Genomic DNA, 20,845 nt, shown 5'->3' with positions numbered 1-20,845 from the left:
TTGTTGTTGTTGTAGTTGAAGTTATAATGAACTTTTATAAAACACTGGTGAGGCCTCAGCTGCACACTCTGTTGAGTTCTGGGCCACACACTTTCAGCAGGTATTGGAGAGGGTGCAAAGGAGATTTTCTGGGATAGAACCACTAAAGAGGGTATTCAGTTACCAGGAAGGTTAGATACGCTCCGATTTTGCTCCTTGGAGCTGATAAGATTAAGAGGAGAATTAATAGAAGTTTTCAAATTTAAAGGCGAATTTAATAGGTTGAGCAAAGGGAATCTATTACTACTGTCGATAACCTGAGTACATTGATTAAAAATAGTTTAAAATAAACAGAGGGGAGGGGAGTGGTATTTCTTTCACACAACGAATTGTAAGGATCCTGAATGCATTGCTTGAAAGGGTGGTGCAAGCCGATTCGCTAATAACTTTTATGAGAGAAGTAGGTAATTACTTGTGGAGGACAAGTTTGCAGATCTAAGGGGAGAGAGATCGAAGGAATGGGATTGATTTCGATAGCGCTTTTCAAGGAGCCAAACAGACACGATGGCCAGAATGGCCTCCTTCTCTGCTGTATAATTCTATGATTCTATGAAATTGGCTGATGCATTCACCTTCGAAATACAAACTCACTACAATTCACACTAATGGGGAAGTGTTTTGAGACATCCTCCTCATTTGAAAGAAAACAAATGCAAGAAAAGTTATTATATTATGCTATTTTAGTACGAAATCTGAATATGCTTAAATCCTCATTGTTACCGTGACTCACGATTGATTTCATTTGCACGATAAATGTCAAATGTGAGAAACAAGGAGTCATTGATATAATAACCTTATCTTATTTTCTGACAGATCACGTCTTCTTATACGTGTTCTACTGTAAACATAAATAAGGCTCAACTCCTGTCGCTAAACTCAACAACAGCTTGGCTGCACTTTGCAGCAATGAAACGCCTTGTTGGAAGATTGTTGGGAAAGGGGGAACAAATCTCTGAAACACCGAGACACGAAAAACCTGATGAATCAATGAAATGGTCACCATCACCACAACCAAGCACATCCACATCTGGCGGGAATGAAACAGCGAGTACATCTGCAGTTACCCAAACACATTGTGATACGTTTGCAAATCCCAACCAGTGTTCCACCACGTTGGGTGGGTCGAATGAGACAGCATCCGTGGAAATTGAGCCGATTGCCAATGCAGAGGGCGATGCGATGATCTGCGGTGTGGATCAGACACCCGGAAACACACCAGCAGGCAAGGTTTTCTCTTTATCTGACTTTGAAGAAAGTCTTAAAGAGACGATAACGAACAAAGTTAAATAGTTTATTAACTGCTTTTACACACAAATAAATACTTTTATCTCACCAGCCTTGGAAATGAGAAATCTGTCAATGTCTATTTTGATTGAGCAAACTCCCAGTTTGTTTAATTGAATATCTGGGACTTGTGTGACGGTTCATGAACCAAATCCCAGGTGATGACAAACCAGCCAGCGTGGCACATGGACAGGTTGTGCAGTGACAGACCAACCAGCCTGGCACATGGGCAAGTCTTGCAGTGAAAGACTAGTCATGGGGGAATGGATTATTCCAAATCAGCTCCTGTTATCGCTGTAAACCACCGCCCTTATGGAAGAGTGGATACAGCCTACATGTACGCGGATGACACTGAAATCTAATTCTCCGCCTCCTGCTTCTCCTCCATTTACGTCTCCCAGTCCACTAATGTCCTGTCAGTTTGTCTGACAGACAACAAGGTCTGGATGTACAAAAACTTCCTGCAGCTGAACGCCTGCAAGACAGAAGCCACACTATTAAGCTCCCGCCACCCTCTTCGTTCCTGTGGGTCCAAACCCCTGAACTTCCCCAGGATCTCGCACAAACGCAAGAAACCGTGCATAACCTAGGAGTCAGGTTAGATCCACAGCTTTCCTGTCTCCCCCACATCCGTTCCCTGACCAGAATTGTTTTTTTCTATCTCTGTTACTTTGCCCGCTTCTGTCCAAAACTCATACCTACAGCAGCCACCTCATCCGCGCCTTTGCCACCTCCCAGCTGGACATTCCAAATGCCCAAGATCCACCATAAACAATATTCAATTAACTCCGCCATCCAGATACTAACCAACACAAAGCTCTGGAGTGTCACCACAGCAGTCCTTGCCAGGCTGCACTGGCACACAATTTCAGAACGGATCGACTTCATGTTCCTTTCTCACATTTTCAAATGCCGACATCTATTTCACCGACATACTCAACCCCCAGTCGTCCACCCGCTGTCTCAGCCTGGCCTGCTACGGCCTCCTGTTTGGCCCTCGCCCCCTCCGCTCCACTATCGGTGGTCGTCCCTTCAGCCACTACGCCACAAAGCTCTCTAAGTCTCTCCTTCAACCTTGCCGCTGGTTGAAGGTAGGGGCGTGAAGGGAGTTGTCATTGAGTGGTCCCAGCGAGATAAACTATGGACAGACATTAGGTTCAGTGAATAGTTTTAGTTGTGTGGCTTTTTGTTAAACTACAGCAGTGAGACACAACATACACGCTCGATACCACATAGACACCTTTTCATCTAAAATATGTAATATCCGACAGGCAGCCTCATCCACCTGCTTCTTGTCGCCCACAACCAACCCTCTCTGCCCTCCTCACCCCCATCAGCAGCTACTACCTCGAGCCCATCCTACATTCCTCCGTCCCCATCTCTCCCTCCTCCTTCTCACCTACCATCACCTCCATGAAACGCACCACCTGCTGCCTCGACCCCCTCCAGACCAACTTGCTGGTCACTCAGCTCCTCTTCATCTGGCCACTATTGGCTGACATCATCAACCAGCCCCTCCCTACGGACCAGACCCTGCCCACCTCAAAACTGCTGCCATCACACCCTTCCTAAAAAAAACCTTCGCAAGATCTCTCAAACCCCAGCCATTACTGCCCTATTTCTAAACTTCCCTTCCTCGCAAAAGTCATAGAGCGCATTGTTGCCAAACAACTGCGCGCACACCTCTCCTCCCACTTCCTCTACGAACACCTCCAATCCGGTTTATGCCCACAGTGCAGTGACTGCACTTATGAAAATAACAAACGACATCCTCTCTATATGTGACCAGAGCTCCCTCTGCCTGCTTATCGTCCTGGACCTCTGCGCTGCGTTCGACACTGTTCGATCATGCCATCGTCCTCCATCGCCTTTCCTCCCTCATCCATCTCAATGGGACCGCACTCGCCTGATTCGAGTCCAACCTCACAAACTGCCAGCAGTACATCTGCACTCACGGCTTCTCCTCCCGCTCTCAACCGGTCACCTGAGAGTACCCCAAGAATCCATCCTTGGCCTCCTCCTCTTACTGATCTACATGCTCTCTCTTGGAGATGTCATCCGGAGATATGGGGTACATTCCCACATGTACGGGGACAACTCCCAACTATTTTTCCTGCTCTCTCTTCGACCCCCAATCCCCTGATGTTCTGTCACCTGACTGTCGGATCTCAGGGGCTGGATGAGCGTGAATTTCCTTCAGCTGAAAGTTGACAAGACAGAAACCATATTATTTGGCTCCCGTCAACGATTGAAGTTTCACGGTTCTCACCTCCTCCACAAACCCGACCGACCCTAAAACTTTCCGAACCCATTCGTAACCAAGGCGTCACGTTCGACCAACAAATATCCTTCCTCTCCCAAATCCGGTCCCTCACCAGCACCGCTTTCTTCCACTTCCGACGCATCGCCCGTCTCCGCCAATATCTCACCACAAAAGCAGCTGAAACCCTGGTTCATGCCATTGTCACCTCTCGTCTGGGCTATTCTAACGCCCTCCTCACCGGCCTCCGATCCATTCGTGAAATCCAGATTATTCAGAACTCTCACCCGCACCAAACTCCGCTCCCCGATCCCCCAGTCCTGGCCAGACTGCATAGCTGCCTGTCCCAGAGAGGATCGACTTGAAGATCCTCAACTTGACTTCAAATCCCCGCACTGCTCTGCACCACCCGACCTCTCTTACCTCCTCTCTCATCACAACAGTGCCCGTTGCCTTCGCTCCACCAGATCTGGCCTCCTCCTTGTCCCCCGAATCATCTGCCACCAGCCAACACCGCCGAGGAGCTCTGGAACTCCCTCCTCACTCCCTTCGGCTCGACCCCACTCTTCCTATTTTCAGGTCTCTGCTGAAAACATTTTTTTCGATCGCGCCATTGGTCACCTTGCACTCCCACCCCCACCCCCACACACACACCACTGCTTGGTCCCAAGATCCGTTACTGTGAAGCTCTGAGACGCTCTGGAGAGCACTATATAAATCCAAGTTGTTGTTGTAGACATAGTAGTTGGCAATCTGCAAGCCATAACACTGAACATCACTCTATTCCAGACAAAAGGAATGTTCTATGTGGCATTCGTATAAACATAATATGCACAATAAAAATAATACTAGTTGTCCTTGATTTGATTTAGCTGCATATCACGTAATAAAAATCATTCCATAATCAGGAAGACAACACAAAGCGAATGTGACTGTGAGTCTTGTGGGAGAATGCGACAATATACAAACAACAATTTCCCTCAAATAGCGATGGTGTGAGAGACCAATTTTGTTTGGTGTTTATTTATCCAGAATACCGGGAGCGACTCCTTTGTTTTAACCAACAGCAGAGCAAGAACAAATGGGACCTTGGTTTAGTGCCCAGTCTGAAGTTGGCAGCTCAGCAGTGCAGGATACCCCAGCAGTGAACTGCTTTGCAGTGAGAGGATAGGAGTTCCATTTCCCGCCGTGTGGCTTCAACCCTCAAAACGCTCTGATAGGTTTATCTTAATAGATTAAATACACGTGTCGAAAATCATGAGGGATTTTGAGAGTAGAGAGGCTATAACTGTTTCTCTGGAGGGTCCGTGAATGAGGGACAAATACTTAAGATAATAGGCGAAAGAACCAGAACAAAACAACCTTCTCCGCAACGGGAATGATACCAACTGAGCCAGGCTGGCAGTTCTCTCTCATGTGAGCTTCCAAATTGTATTTTAGGCCAATGGATGTTGGTTTATTCAGATTTTTTGCAACAATACATGGTAATATTTCCTGAAATATATTTTTTAGAGAATACAAGTAAAATCATGTCTGACTAATGTTTTTACTGGTTACTAATAGGCACAAACACCTTATTCACCGAGACCCTGGCCCTGTACAACGGGTACCAGCTGTACAGACTGACAAAGTTCTATCGGGACAGATTGGAACAGGCCATTGAGGAAGGCGTGGAGGACATCAGCTCAAGGCTGACACAGAAGGAATGCTTCAGCCCCCAGGAGCACAAAGTAGGTTTGAGTCAGAGGTTTCCCTTTCATTTGTTAAAAGCTCAGCAAGTCTATGCCTGTCTGCACGGCTCATGTGCTGCTGTTATCAGGAAATCAACAGAATGGCAATCAACACTTAACCAGCCAGTTATGTTATAACGCAGGCCATGTAATCTATGTTTGTAGTGGAGCAGTACTGCACAATGTAATAGGTGTCTGTTTATAAAGCACCGTTCTCGTGGCGAGGCAGTCTCAAGGCACTGACAGTTGAAAGTTAGAGCCCGAGCTGGATTTGGGAAGGGAAGGGGAGGGAAAATGATCAAAGGCATAATCACAGAGGAAAGCAGTTTGTGGAGGGAAGAGATAGCAAATCCAGCCAAGCCATCAATTGGTCTGGGTATTGCTGATCACTGTCACTGTTCATGTTTCACTCCATCTTCAATACATTAATGGTCACTCTCTGCAGAAACTCACTGAGCTCACACACAGTGGGCGGAAGAGACAAAGCTCGAAACTTCTTCTGAACCTGGTGATGGGGAAAGGTTCCCAGGCCAGGATAGTGATGTGGGAATCCTTTGTGAAAATGAGGCCAACTTTGTACAAACTGAACAAAATCATGACTGAAATACAGGAACAAGGTAGTATTATACATATTACCATGGGCCGAATGGCCTCCTTCTGTGCTGTAACATTCTATGAATGTGTGATGGTACGCAGTGTCTCCATTCTGTGGCGAGTTACAGATTTTACTCAAATAGTATTGAGACAAAGTTCATTCAAGCTAGTAATATTAATTCTATTCAAACAGGTGCCAGTCTAGTGAATGAGGTGACCATCGACCGAGGTGTACCAGACGTCTCCAGTGATATGATAGGTATGAGACAATGACAAGATTCAAGCCAGTCAATCACTTCCGAAATAAACAGTTGAACACTTTTCCATTTACTTGGTGATTTCCAGAAAACTCAAATGAGGAGGAGAGAGGGTAGTAGGCAGACACAGAGGGAGAGGAGGGGAGAGGGGAGGATTGAAGATGAAGAGGGAGGGGAATGATCCTTATTGGATTCTTAGATTATTTCAGCAAATATTGCTTTGGTATGATTTTTCTCACAATAAATCAGAGATAACGTCTCACAAGCCGTCATATAATGGCCTGAAAATCTCCATGGTTTGAATGCAATTCAGATTGTTTAACCCTTGTTTGCCTGGCTCAGTTGGTGATCCTTTTGTCTCGGAGTCAGAGGTTGTTCAAGTTCACATCAACAGGACTAGTTGACACTCCAGTTTATTTCTGGGATGTGCTGCATTGAGGCAGATGTCACCATTGGGATACCAAACCGAGGTCGTGTCTCCCTTTTCAGATGGACTTTGAAAACACCAAGATACCATTTGAAACGAGAAGGGAGTTTGTCACTTCCGGTTTCCCGGCCAAAATCTCATAAATAAATGTGGTGACTCACTTAACAGCGGCTGTGGGACATCGCTTTGCACAAATTAGCCGCTGTGTTTGCCAGCGAAAGACAGACACTACACACTAGGGTTAAGCTAGTGCTGCGCATTGGACAGTCCTCCTGCCTTGAAAGGCCTTGCATTGAATCGAAGTATTATTGTTTAACAATGCTCAATAATCCTTCTATTTACTTTATTATTTAATATTCAACATGAAGCGATTCAGCGACTGCACAAGGAGACGTTACAGAAACAATGTGAGAAACTGGAAGTGAAGACCATCCTGATAAAGGAGAAGGTGAGGACGTTTCAGTTGGTTGATCGCTACACGGAGTTAACAATCATTTCTGATCTCCGCCACTGGAAACTGGTAGAACATGAGCTGCTGGCGAGAGGCAGAGACCACGAGGAGTGGAGACAGAAGCAACTCCGGGGAGAGCTGGAAAAAATCCGAACTGATAAACTGTTCCACAGCAGCTTCTCAAAAATAAATAATTTACCTTCTTCTCAGGGAAGCGGATCTGACCCTCCTACAGGGACGTCTGCAGTAGTCAGTGGAGTGGCTGGGATTGGAAAAACAACCATGGTGCAAAAGATTGTCCATGACTGGGCCACAGGCAAAATCTATCCTCACTTCCACTTTGTATTTGTTTTTCAATTCCGAGACCTAAATAGACTTCACGACCGAACAACGCTGAACCGCCTGATCGTGGAGCAGTATCCTTACGTCAGGGGTGTTCTGGATGAGCTGTGGAAACACCCAGAGACATTGCTCTTTATATTTGATGGTTTGGATGAATTCAGGACAAGGATTGATTTCGCTGACAGTCGGAGAGACACAGAGCCTCAGCGCAGGTGCACAGATCCTGAATTCCGCTGTAAACTGTCTGACATTGTGTACAGTTTAATACAGAAAAAGCTGCTGCCAGGCTGCTCAGTGCTGGTGACCAGCCGCCCCACTGCATTACATTTACTGGCAAAGGCTCAGGTCAGTGTCTGGGCTGAAATCCTGGGATTTGTGGGGGAAGAGAGAAGGGAATATTTTCACAAGTTTTTTGAAGATCAGGAGGTGGCGGCTGCTGTTTACAGCCACGTGGAGGAGAACGAGCTCCTGCTCACCATGTGCTACAACCCGTCCTACTGCTGGATCCTCGCTCTGTCTCTGGGTCCCTTCTTTACACGGAAACACAGCAACAAACAGCGAGTTCCCAAGACTATCACACAACTCTTCTCCTATTATATTTATAACATTCTAACACATCACAGTGTCAAGATGGAAAGCCCCCGTGATGTGATGCTGAAGATTGGTGAGATGGCCTTCGCTGGAGTCTCCCAGGGAAACATTGTCTTCAGTGATCAAGATCTGATCCAATATAACTTCCAGCCTTCCCAGTTCCTCTCTGGCTTTCTCGTTGAACTTGTGGAGAGAGAGTTTTCAGAGCACAGCGTGGTCTACACATTTCCGCACCTCACCATCCAGGAGTTTGTAGCCGCACTCGCTCAGTTGCTGACTCCGAATCCAGAAAGTATTCAGGATTGCTTCCATCAAGCTCACAGTAAAGACGACGGCCGGTTTGAGATATTCCTGCGCTTTGTTGCGGGTCTCTCCTCCCCACGGGCAGCTCAGCCACTGGAGGAGTTTCTGGGGCCATTTGTTCATCAGACAACCTGTGCGGTGATCGATTGGCTGAAGGAGAAGGTTAAAACTCAGATCAGAGCCACAGACACCGTCACTGGGAAAAGGAAGCTGCTGAACACACTCCACTACCTGTTTGAGTCTCAGAATCAAGCCCTGGCACAGCTCACACTGGGCTCCGTACACACACTGACATTTGGTGACTTCTCTTCAGCGAAAGCATTGAGACTGACACCGATAGACTGTGTTGTGGTGTCTCAGGCCATTGGACTTTGTGACACAATAAATCAACTGGATCTGAGGAGCTGCTACATTCAGGGTGAGGGTCTCCAGCGTCTGGTTCCTGCTCTGCACAAGTGTCAGACATTGCAGTAAGTTAACTCTATTTTGTAAACCTTATTCTTATTATTTTTATATCAAACTCATACTCCAGGATTCTACTGACATTAAGCACCAGCTGATCAATGGGAGAATGGTGTCACACAGCAGGTGGGAACAGTGGGAGACATTGTGATGCCCTTCACACACCACAATCCTGCGCTGGGTGATTTGGAGGTGAACGGCTGACATTCACTACACACCTGACTGCTCCACACCCTGAGCCCTGTGGTGAAATTCCCAGATTACTGATGTCATTGGGATTCGTTCCTGATTCCCGACTGGAATAGTCACTTTATTGATTGTATTGTAACTTGATCCCAGGTCAGACAGAGCAGAGATGCCATTCGGTGGTTCCTGGTTATTCATAAAGGAGATGGTTTTCCTGACCACAAAGTCTCTGACACACAGACACCCTTCCAAACTCTAACCCTCTGAGCTTCCCCCAGAATCCCCAGGACTCACTATCTTGTACCGTGTGGTTAGGCCGGAGGCTTCCTGTGTCCTCTTTTCCCGGCAGTAGCACCTCCCCCAGTGCTGTATTCCAGGGCGAACGGACCTTCGCTGGCTTGGCCATCCCATTTATCCAGTGGCAGCCACACCCTCTCTCCAGTACAATGTTATAACACTGGTACAAAATAATTCACCCCAAACACATCTCCCTCAGCCTGATATCAGTCTGACAGGTATAGGCTCCCCTGGCCCTGGTGAAGAGACTCCATTTCCAGCTCCTGAGATCTCCTGGTCACAGGGATTCCGTTTCCCAGATCTGGAGCTCACAGACTGTGGAGAATGAGAGAATAGAAACATAACCCATGGCCTGATCCTGAAGATTACACGCCGGGCTGGCAGAAGCAAGACGTATCATTATTATCATTGTGATTATTATTATCCGATCCTGTCTCTCACACCAACTACACTTTGTCCCCACAAACGGTTGTGTTTCTCTGTCACTCCCACTAAACACACATGCTACACACACATATCTATTCTCGCCCAGTCTCTCCACTTCTTTCTCTCTCTCAGTCTCTGTATCTCTCCCACAAAACACACTGCATATCTATCTCTCACTGTCTTCCTCTCTTAAGCTGTCATTCGTTCTCATAGTCTCTCTCTCATTCTCTGTCAATCTCTCTTTCTGTCACTTGCTTTCACTCAAAGTCTATCACTCCATCTCACTCTCTCACTGCCTCCTCCGTTGGGTCTCTCACTCTCACTCTTTCCCACAGTACTTGTTAATATATTTGTTCCCTGTGTGTCTCTCTATCACACACAGAGTCTCTCTGAGTCTTTCTCTCTGAGTTACTGACTGTTTCTCTATCAATCTCTCTGTCTCCTCCACAAAACACAGGCACCACAATTAATAATATATTCTCCCTCTCAGTCTCTCTCTTCACTAACTCTGTCTCAGTTTCTTTCTTTTGCAGCTATTCTCTCTCTTCCAGTCTCTCTAATTCTCAATCACTCTCTCTCTGTCTCTCACACAAAACGCACATTCACTACACATTTGTTTTTCACTCTCTCAGTCTCTGAATGCATGAGAGACTGAGAGAGAGAGTGACTGCGAGAGAGAAAGAGACGGAGAGAGGGAGAAAACGACTGTCAGAAATAGACTGACACAGAGAGAGTTTGGCAGAAAGAGATACCGAAAGAGAGAAACAGAGAAGCACTGGGAGAGAGAGATCGAGAGAAAGAGAATAAGAGAACGACTGAGTGAGAGAAAGTTAGAGCGAGATACCGAGAGAGAGAGACTCAGACAGAGAGGGAGAGGCACTGCGAGAGAGAGACTGTGAGAGAGTATGAGATAGAAACGGACACTGAGAGAGAGAGAAACTGTGAGAGAGAAAGAGAAAGCGAAGGACAGAAAGAAAGAGATGGACGGAGAAAAAGAGAGAGAAAGACTGAGAGGGAGTGACTGTGAGAGAGAGAGAGAAAGAGACTGGGAGAGATATACCCAGAGAGAGAGAGACTGCGGACAAAATATATTACAAACTGTATTGACTGCGTGTTTTGTGGGAAAGACAGTGAGAAAGACAGAGAGAGAAAGACAGAAAGAGAAAGACTGAGAGAGAAAGAGACTGATGGCGAGACGAAGAGATAAACAAACTGAGAGAAAGGGAGAGAGACTGTGAGAGGAAATGAAACTTGTAGCGACAGTGTGTTTTGTGGGAGAGATTCAGCGAGAGAATGCGAGAGATACTGAGACAGATTGAGAGAGAGACTGAATAAGAGAAAGACAGTGACAGTTGGAGAGAGAGACTGAGAGATGGAGAGAGAGAGAGATATTGACACAGGGAGAGAGATAAATTGACAGAGATAGACAGGGAGAGAGACTGAAAGAGAGTGAGATAGAGAAAGAAAGAGAGAGCAATAGAATGACAGAGAGACAGACAGATAGACAGAGAGAGAGAGAGAGAGAGACAGAGAGAGAGAAATAGAGGCAGAAAAAGATATTGAGAGATAGATAGCGAGGCAGTGTGAGAGGGAGAATGAGAGACACAGGGAGAGAGCATTAGAGAGAGAATGAGAGAGAGACTGAGTGAGAGAAAGATAGAGCAAGGGACACAGAGAGAGAGTGAGCGTGAGAGAGTGAGACTGGCAGAGAGAGACTGGGAGAGAAAGATAGATAATGAGAGAGAAACTGAGAGAGAAAGAGAAAGCCACAGAGAGAAAGAAAGACTGAGACAGTGACGACGCGAAGGAGAACAACATTGGGAGAGATAGACAGAAAGAGAGAGAGACTGAGAGAAACTGTCCAGAAAATACATTGCAAAATGTAGTGATGTGTGTTTTGCGGAAAAGACAGAAAGAGAGACGGGGAGAGAAAGAGACTAAAAGACACTGTAAGAGAAAGAGAGAGTGAGACTGGGAGTGAAAGGCTGATAGAGAGACTGAGAGAAAGAGACTGATAGAGAGACTGAGAGAGAGACAGAATTAGATGGATAGAGAAAGAGAGAGAGAGACTGTGAAAGGAAATATAACATGTAGTGACTGTTTTCTGGGAGAGACAAAGCGAGATATTTTGGGAGTGACAGAGGGGGAGACTGAATAAGAGAAAGACGGAGTTAGAGTCAGAGCGAGATTGAATGGGAGAGAGAGAGACTGTGAAAGAGAAAAAAATGTGTATTTTAATGACTGTGTGTTTTGTGGGTGAGACAGAGACTGAGAGAGCGAGACTGAGAGAGAGTGAGAGAGAGAGGCAGAGAGACAGAGACTGACAGATAGAGTTACAGAGAGAGAGAGAGAGTCAGATAGAGAGACTGAGAGTGACAGAGAGAGCGTCTGCGTGAGAGAAAAGCCTTCAGCTCCCCTCTCGACTCTCTTCCCCCTCCTCGCTCCCTCCCTTCCCTCCCCTCACCCTGACCATTTCCCCCCTCCTCGCTCCTTCCCTCCCCTCACCCTGACCATTTCCCCCCTGCTCGGGTCATGACCCAACTGTGCAGCGCCTTGGGACGTCCTCCTGACGTGAAAGGCGCTTTATAAATGGAATCTTGTTGTTGTTGTTGAGAAAGAGAGACTGTGAGAGACAGAGCGAGAGAGAGCTACAAATGGACATACTGAGCGAGAGAGAGGGAGAGAAAGTGAAAGCCAAAGAGAAAGAGAGAAATAGACTGAGATAGAGAAAATGACTGTGAGAGAGTGACTGAGAAAGACTGTGAGAGGAAATGTATTATAAAGTGTAATGTCTGTTTGTTCTGTGGGAAAGACTGAGAGAGAGAGAGCCTGAGACAGACTGAGAGAGAGACTGAGACAAAAAGAGGCTGAGAGAGACTGAGAGAGAGAGAGGGGCTGAGAGAAAGACAGAGATAGAATGTGAGAGGAAATATAACGTGTTGTACTGTGTGTTTTGTGAGAGACACAGAGAGAGATACAGTGAGAGAGACTGAGGCAAAAACAATATTATAACGTGCAGTGACTGTTTGGGGGAGACACAACGGGAAAATCTGAGTATGACTGTGAGATAGACGGGGACTGAGAATGTAAGAGGGTCACAAAGAGAGACAGAGACAGAAAGAGACTGAGAAAGAGGCTAAGTGAGAGAAAGACAGTGAGAGACAGGGAAAGAGACTGAGAGAGACTGAGAGAGAGAGAGAGAGAGAGAGAGAGAGAGAGAGAGAGAGAGAGAGAGGGTGAATACATTATAAAGTGTAGTGACTTTGTTCTGTGCGAGACATAGAAATAGGCTGAGAGAGAGACTGAGAGAAAGAGTGACACAGATAGAGAGAATGCGTTAGAGAGAGAGCCAGAGAGAGAGAGGGACTCAGAGGGAGACTGAGAGAGGGTATGAAAGTGACTGTGAAACAAAATATCTTATGAAGTGTAGCGACTGTATTTTGTGGGAGAGACAGAGAAGAAATCTCAGAGCGACTGAGTTAGATAGACAGAGAGAGACTGAGAGAGAGAGAGAAAGAGAGAGAGAGAGAGAGAGAGACTGAGAGAGAGAGAGACTCAGAGAGAGAGACACTGACAGACAGACAGACAGACAGACATACATACAGACAGACAGACAGTGGAAGAGAGAGAGAGATTGAGTTAGATAGAGAGAGAGACTGAGAGAGAGAGAGAGAGAGAGAGCGAGAGAGAGAGAGAGAGAGCGCGACTGATAGAGAGAGAGAGAGGGAGAGAGAGAGAGACTGAAATGGAGAGAGAATATATAATAATATGCAGTGACTGTATGTTTAGTAAGTGAGACAGAGAGACAGAGAACAGAGATATTGACCGAAAGAGATTGACTGAGTGACACAGAGAGCGATAGAGAGAAAACATTATAGCGAAACAGAAACAGATGCTGATAGACACAAATCAATAGAGAAAGAGGGGGGAGAGAGAGAGAGAGACTAAGAGAAAAAATATTTTCAACTGTTGCGATGGTGGGTTTTGTGGGGGAACAGATACACAGTGACAGAGAGAGAGAGATTGGGAGAAACTGCGGGAGAGAGAGACTGTGGGACAGCCACAGAGAGCCCGAGAGATAGACTGAGAAAGATGAGAGAGATTGTGAGATAGACTGAGAGAAAGAGAGAGATTGAGAGAGAAAGCGACTCCGAGACACAGAGTGAGAGAGAGACTGGGGGACAGCTCACAGAGCCTGAGAGATAGAGGCTGAGACAGTGAGGGAGGGAGTGAGAGAGAGAGTGAATGATTTTGAGAGAGACTGATAGAAATAGAGAGACTGTGAGAGAAATATGTTATAATGTGTGTTATAATGTTTTATAATGTTATAATGTAACTGTGTTTTGTGGGAGAGGCAGAGAAAGAACCTCAGAGAGAGAGAGACAAAGTGAAAGAGATAGAAGGAGAAAGAGAGAGAGAGAGAGATATGGTCAAATAGAATATATTATCAAACGTATGACTGTTTTGTGGGAGAGACAGAGAGAGAAAATCAGAAATACATAGAGAGGGAGTCTGTGATGTGTGTGTGCAGATGTGCGTGAGTCTCTGACCCTGGTCCCAGCGCCTTGGGACTTGCTCCCCACGTGAAAGGCTCCTGTATATACATGTAAATGTGTATTGTGTTGTTACACTATATTACCTGTGTTTGTGTCCCTGTGTCCAGGCTGTGGGGCAATAATCTGGGAGATTGTGGAGTGAAGCGACTGTGTGAGGCTCTGAGGAACCCGCAGTGTAAAATACAGAGTCTGTGGTAAGTAACGCAGTGTTTCCAGAGTCTGAATGACTCCAATATCTCAATGTGTTTATTGTGACTGTCTGATCACTGCGGTTGAATATTGTGACAGGAATCGGTGTGACAGTGTGAGGTCACAAGCCATCGTTTACATCAAACTCTCAACATGTATTAATGTGTGGCGTGTGTATGTATGTGTCTCTGTGTCTCTGTGTGTGTGTGACTGTTATCAGAAATATTTGCAACTATCTCTAACTATTTTACAATGATCCGATTCCAGTTCACCAATTGGTTGTGTTAAGTGCCTTTATAGAGGTCAAAACAGCAGGAAATACAGAAATAAAGGAAATAATAAAATAGTACAAAAGACACAAAACAGTACCGACCGGACTCCTGTCACGGCCCTGTTCGTCTCTCGCACTGCTCCGCTACCCTTCCCGAGAGATATCTAACACAACTTTGTTTAAAGGCACCTTAATAACTCCAGCCAAAGCTGTGNTTTTTTAAGAAAAAGAGCTCCTTCTACGGTTATATCCATAATATGTTTCAATTCTCCTTTAACCACATTTTATTCTCTCCTGATCAGTCCCTTCCTCCAGTGTGTAAGTGTGAACAGACTTTCTGTGTCCTTGTATGTCCTGACCTTATATTGAAATTGTTTTGAGTTCTGCCTTCAGTCACTGAGTTTTGCAGCTTTTGCACTTCTATTTTATATTCTTAAACCACACATTAACATAAACCCATGACAATTATTGTCACCCTCACTCGACCCCATCACTCCCCATCCTCGCCCGACCCCATCAGTCCCAACCTTGCCAGACCCCAGTGGCTCCCCATCTCACTGAGGATCTAGTTCAAGATCATTGTCCTCACCTCATCCATGTCCTTGCCCCTCCTTATCCATGTCCTTGCCCCCCCCTTCCCTCTCTGACCTGCTGACTCCCTACCAACCTGCCCGCTCCCTCCGTCCAGCGGGCTCTGGGCTGCTCCATGTCTCCCGCCCGACCCGCCCTCCCATCGGTGTCCGGGCTTTCAGCCTCTCTTCCCCACACTCTGGAACTCCATCCCACGGTCCCTTCCCCTCACTTCCTCTCTTGACTCCTTCAAGGCCGGTCTTCAGACCCTTCTCTTCCATCGTGCCTTTGGTCTCCCTCCCACCTCTCTGCCTTCCCTCACTACTACCCCACCGCTCCCGCATACTCGGGCTCCGACACCTGACTGTTCAGCGATTTGGGACGTCCTCCCGAATTGAATGGTGCTCTGTTAATGGCATTTTGTTTATGTTGTATATTTGTGTCTGTGTGTGTGTAATTGTGTGCGTCTAACTTTGTATGTGTGTTTGTGGGTGTGTTTTTGTTTTGATGTGTGTGTGTATTTGCATGTGTTTTCGTGGGTCTTTTCGCATGTGTGTGTGTTTGTCCTTGTTTCTGTGTGTGCACTTTTGTGTGTGCCTTTGTGAGTTTGTTTGTGCGTGAATGTCTGTGTGTGTGTTTGTGTGTTTGTTTTCGTGTTTGTGTGTGTATGTGTATATTTGTGTGTGTTCGTGTGTGATTTTGTTTATTACATGTTTATGTGTGTTTGCTTGTGCGTTTTTGTGTTTGTGCGTTTGCGTTTGTGCCATTTTGGTTATATAAGTTTGTGAGTGTTTTTAAGTACATAAGCACCTAAGAATTAGATGCAGAGTAGGCCGTTCGGCCCCTCGAGCCTGTGCCTCGCCACTCCATAAGATCAGGGCTGATCTTCAGACCTAACTCTAATTACCTGCCCTATCCCCATATCCCCCAATCTCTCCATTTTTTAAAGAAATCTATCAGTCTCAGCCTTCAAGATGTTCATGGACTGACCATCTACAGCCTTCTGGGGATTGAATTCCATAAATTCACTGCCCTCTGTGTGAAGAAATGTTTCCTCAACTCTGTTCTAAAAGGCTGTCCCTTAATTTTCAGACTGTGACCCCTGGTTATAGATTCTCCTACCAGGGCAAACAATCCTTCAGTGTCTACTTTATCACCCCTTTAAGAATCTTACATGTTTCAATAAGACCTCCCCTAATTCTTCTGTACTCCAGAGAATATAGCCTGACTTTATTCAGCCTATCCTCACAGTTCAGTCCACTCATCCCATGAACTAACTTAGTGAATCTACGCTGCACCCCCTTTTTATGTATGTGTGCGTGTGTGGGTAAGTGTGTATGTGTGTCTGTGTTTGTGTGTGCTGGTGTATGTGTCTCTGTGTTTTGTGTGTGTTTGTGTGCCTGTGTGTTTGTCTGTGTATTTGTGTGCGTGTGTGCTGGTGTGCGTGTTTGTGTGTGTGTGTGTGTCTATGTGTGCGCACTCCTACATCCTTTCCGGCATCAAACAAACTGTGAGTGACAGTGGGTTACACACACTGTGTTTACTCTGATCCCTGTTACGTCTCTGTGTCTCTGATCTCCAGGTTGGACAGTAACAATCTGACAGCTGATTGTACCGAGGATCTGACCTCCGCTCTCAGCACAAACCACTCACTGACGGAACTGCACCTGAGTTATAATAATCTGGGAGATTGTGGAGTGAAGCGACTGTGTGAGTCTCTGCGGAACCCGGAGTGTAAAATACAGAGTTTGAGGTAAGTAACATAATGTGTCTCCAGAGTGTGAATGACTCCAATATCTCAATGCGTTTATTGTGACTGTCTGATCAGTGCGGCTGAATATTGTGACAGGAATCGGTGTGACAGTGTGAGGCCACAAGCCATCGTTTACATCAAACACTCAACATGTATTAATGTGTGTGTCTGTGAGTGTGTGTGTGACTCTGTCTGTGTGTGTGTGTTTCTGCGTGTGTGTGTCTGCTGTTAGAAACATTTGCATCTATCTCCAACAACTTTACAATGATCCGATTCCAGTTTACCAATTGGTTGAGTTCAGTCACTACATTCAGGTCAAAACAGCAGGAAATTCACAAATAAATGAAACAATAAAATAATACACAAGACACAAAACGGTACCAACCGGATTCCTGTCACAGCACTGGTCGTGTCTAGCACTGCTCCGCTACCGTTCCCGAGAGATATCTAACAGGTGTTTAAAGACACCTTAATAACTCCAGACAAAGCTATCTTTTTTAAAGAAAAACAACTCCTTAAACGGTTATATTCATAATATATTTCAATTCTCCCTTTAACCACATTTTATTCTTTCCTGATCAGTCCCTCCGTCCAGTGTGTATGTGTGAAAAGACTTTCTGTGTCCTTGTACGTCCTGTCCTTATCTTGAAATTGTTTTGGGTTCTGTCTTCAGTCACTGAGGTTTGCAGCCTTTGCGCTTCTATTTTATATTAAAATACATGTTAACATTAACCCATGGCAACAACTGTTTTATATTCTTAAACACACTTTAACATTAACCTGTGACTACGCTGTGTGTGTATTTTTATGTGTGTGTGTTAGTCTGTGCATGTGTTTGTGAATTTGTCTGCGTGTGTGCCTTGTGTGTTTCTGTTTGCGTGTCTGTGTGTATGTGTGCGTGTGTCTGTATATGTTTGTCTATGTGTTTCTGTGAGGGTTTGTGTGAGTGTGTATGTGTGTCTGTGTGTGCATTTCTTTGTGTGTGTGTGTTTGTGTGTCTCTGTATTTCTGTGTGTGTGCGTGTGTGACTGTGTGTGTGTGTTTCTGTTTTTTTTGTGAGTGCCATTGCTTGTGTGTTGGTGTGTGTATGTTTGTGTATATGTGTGTCTTTGTGATTGTGTGTGCGTTTGTGAGTGTGTGTTGTTGTGTGTGTGTCAGCGCCTTGGGACGACCTCCCGACGTGAAAGGCGCCATACAGATGTAATCTTGTTGTTGTTGCTATTGTTGCTGTTCTGTGTTTTTGTGTATGTTCCTGTGAGTGTGTGCAATTGTGTGTGTGTGTTTGTATATGTCCCTGTGAGTGTATGCGATTGTGTGTGTGTTTTTCTGTGTGTGTTCCCAACTGTTCCCTTCACAAGCTGCAGATCATCCAGATACTGCAGCTCGTGTACTTTCACACACCAGGTTCACCGACCCCATCACTGCCACCCTCGCCCGACCCCATCACTCCCACCCTCGCCCGACCACATCACTCCCTCCCTCGCCCGACCCCATCACTCCCACCCTCGGCCGAACCCATGACTCCCACCCTCGCCCGACCCCATCACACCCACTGTGGAAAGATCCCATCACTCACACCCTCGCCCGACCTCATCACTCCCACCCTCGCCCGAACACATCACTGCCACCCTCGCCTGACCCCATCAATCGCACCCTCGCCCGAACACATCACTCCCAACCTCGCCTGACCCCATCAATCGCACCCTCGCCGGACTCCATTAACTCCCCTAACCCCGGAGGATCGAGTTCAAGATCGTCGTCCTCACGTTTAAGGCCATCGATGGCCTCGCCCCTCCTCCCCTCTCTGACCTACTGACTCCCTACCAACCTGGCCTCCGTCCAGTGGGTTCCGGGCTGCTCCATGTCTTCCGCCCGACCCGCCCTCCCATCGGTGTCCGGGCTTTCAGCCTCTCTGCCCCACACTCTGGAACTCCATCCCACGGTCCCTTCCCCTCACTTCCTCTCTTGACTCCTTCAAGGTCGGTCTCAAGACCCTTCTCTTCGACTGTGCCTCTTGTCGCCCTCCCACCTCTCTGACTTGCCTCACCGCTACATCACCCCTCCCTCACCCATTACCCCTACCCCATCCCTTCCTCATGCTGGGACCCCACCCCCTGACTATTCAGTGCTTCGGGACGTCCTCCCGACATGAAAGGCGCTCTATAAATGTAATTTTGTTTATATTGTTGTGTCTTTGTGTGTGTTTGTAAGTGTGTATGTGTGCGGCTGTTTATGTGTGTCTGTGGTGTGTATGTTTGTGTCGTTTTGCATATGTTTGCGTGGGTGTGTTCGCATGTATGTTTGTGTGTATGATTATGCGTGTTTCTGTGTGTGCGCTTATGTTTGTAGGTTTGTGTCTATTTGTGTGTGCATGTTTATGTATGTGTTTGTGTGTTTGTTTGTGTGTATGTGTATTTATGTTTGTGTCTTTGTGTGTGATTTTGTTTATGTTTGTGTGTGTGTTTGCGTGTATATGTTTCCGTGTGTGCGATTGTGTGTATGAGTTTGTGAGTGTATTTGTGAATGTTTGTGAGAGTTTCTGCGTTTGTGTGTGTGTTTGTGTGGGGGTGTTTGTGTGTGTTTGCATTTGCGTGTGTTTTTGTGTTTGTTTGTGTGTATCTGCATACGTATGTTTATGTAGGTGTATGTTTTTATAAAATTTTGTGTTTCCATGTGTGTTTGTGTGTTTTTGAGTATGTGTTCTGTGTGTCTTTATGTATGTTTCTATTGTGTGTGTATGCTTTTGTGTGTGTGTGTGATTGTGTGCGTTATGTTTGCTTGTGTGCGCACGTGTGTGCGTGTTTGTGAGTTTTTTATGTTAATGTTTGTTTGTGTGTTTCTGAATGTGTATTTGGGTATCTGTTTGTGTACATGTTCACGCAATTTTTTGTGCGTGTATGCGTGTGTTTGTGTGTTTGTTTCTGTGTGTTTGTGTGCATGTGTGCGTGTGTGTAATTTTGTATGTGTGTCTCTGTGTGGGCGTCTGTATGTTGTTGTGTGTATGTTTGTGTGTTTGTTTGTGTGCATGAGAGTGTATGTATTTTGCTGTGTGTGTTTCTGTGTGTATTTTTGTATTTCTGTGTGTGTCTGTGTGTGTGTCCGTGTCTGTTTATTTGTCTGTGGATCATGTGTTCGGTTGTTTGTGTGTTTGTTTGTGTGAGAGTAAATGTGTATCTTTGTCTGTGTGTTTGTCTGCTATGTGTGTTTGCTGGTGTGTATGTGTGTGCGTGTGTGTGTGTGTGTGTGTCGCACCCCTACAACCTGTCCGGCATCAAACAAACTGTGAGTGACAGTGGGTTATACATACTGTGTTTACTCTGATCCCTGTTATTTCTCTGTGTCTCTGATCTCCAGACTGTGAACTAAGTAATAATATATGCTGTGTTTACTCTGATCGCTGACATATCTCTGTGTTTCTGATCTCCAGGTTGGACATTAATTCGACAGCTGATTGTACCGAGGATCTGACCTCCGCTCTCAGCACAAACCACTCACTGACGGAGCTGAACCTGAATAATAATAATCTGAGAGATTGTGGAGTGAAGCGACTGTGTGAGGCTCTGAGGAACCCGGAGTGTAAAATACAAAGACTGTGGTAAGTAACGCACTGTGTCTCCAGAGTCTGAATGACTCCAATATCTCAATGTGTTTATTGTGACTGTCTGATCAGTGCGGCTGAATATTGTAACAGGAATCGGTGTGTCAGTGTGAGGCCACAAACCATCGTTTACATCAAACTCTCAACATGTGTTAATGTGTGTGTATTTCAGTGTGTGCGCGTGTCTGTGTGTGTCTTTGTGTGTGTGTGTTTTTTGTATGTGTGGCTGAGTGTGTGTATGTGTGTATGTATTTCTGTG

The 20,845-nt window shown here is 45.9% G+C and overlaps 1 protein-coding gene across 1 annotated transcript; it reads left to right on the top strand.

The window, feature by feature from the left end:
* The first annotated feature begins 848 nt into the window (after positions 1-848).
* Positions 849-20,354, top strand: LOC121851642 (NACHT, LRR and PYD domains-containing protein 3-like). Its single transcript, XM_042345711.1, has 7 exons — positions 849-1,261; positions 5,147-5,313; positions 5,759-5,930; positions 6,101-6,166; positions 6,960-8,748; positions 14,313-14,343; positions 20,343-20,354. Exons 1-7 carry the CDS (start codon positions 946-948, stop codon positions 20,352-20,354), a joined length of 2,553 nt encoding a protein of 850 aa, XP_042201645.1. The 5' UTR covers positions 849-945.
* Positions 20,355-20,845: the final 491 nt, after the last annotated feature.

The sequence above is a fragment of the Callorhinchus milii genome, unplaced genomic scaffold (genome assembly GCF_018977255.1).
Source record: "Callorhinchus milii isolate IMCB2004 unplaced genomic scaffold, IMCB_Cmil_1.0 Scaffold78, whole genome shotgun sequence".
Lineage (NCBI taxonomy): Eukaryota > Metazoa > Chordata > Chondrichthyes > Chimaeriformes > Callorhinchidae > Callorhinchus > Callorhinchus milii.
This window is presented reverse-complemented; position numbering and strand designations above follow the sequence as displayed.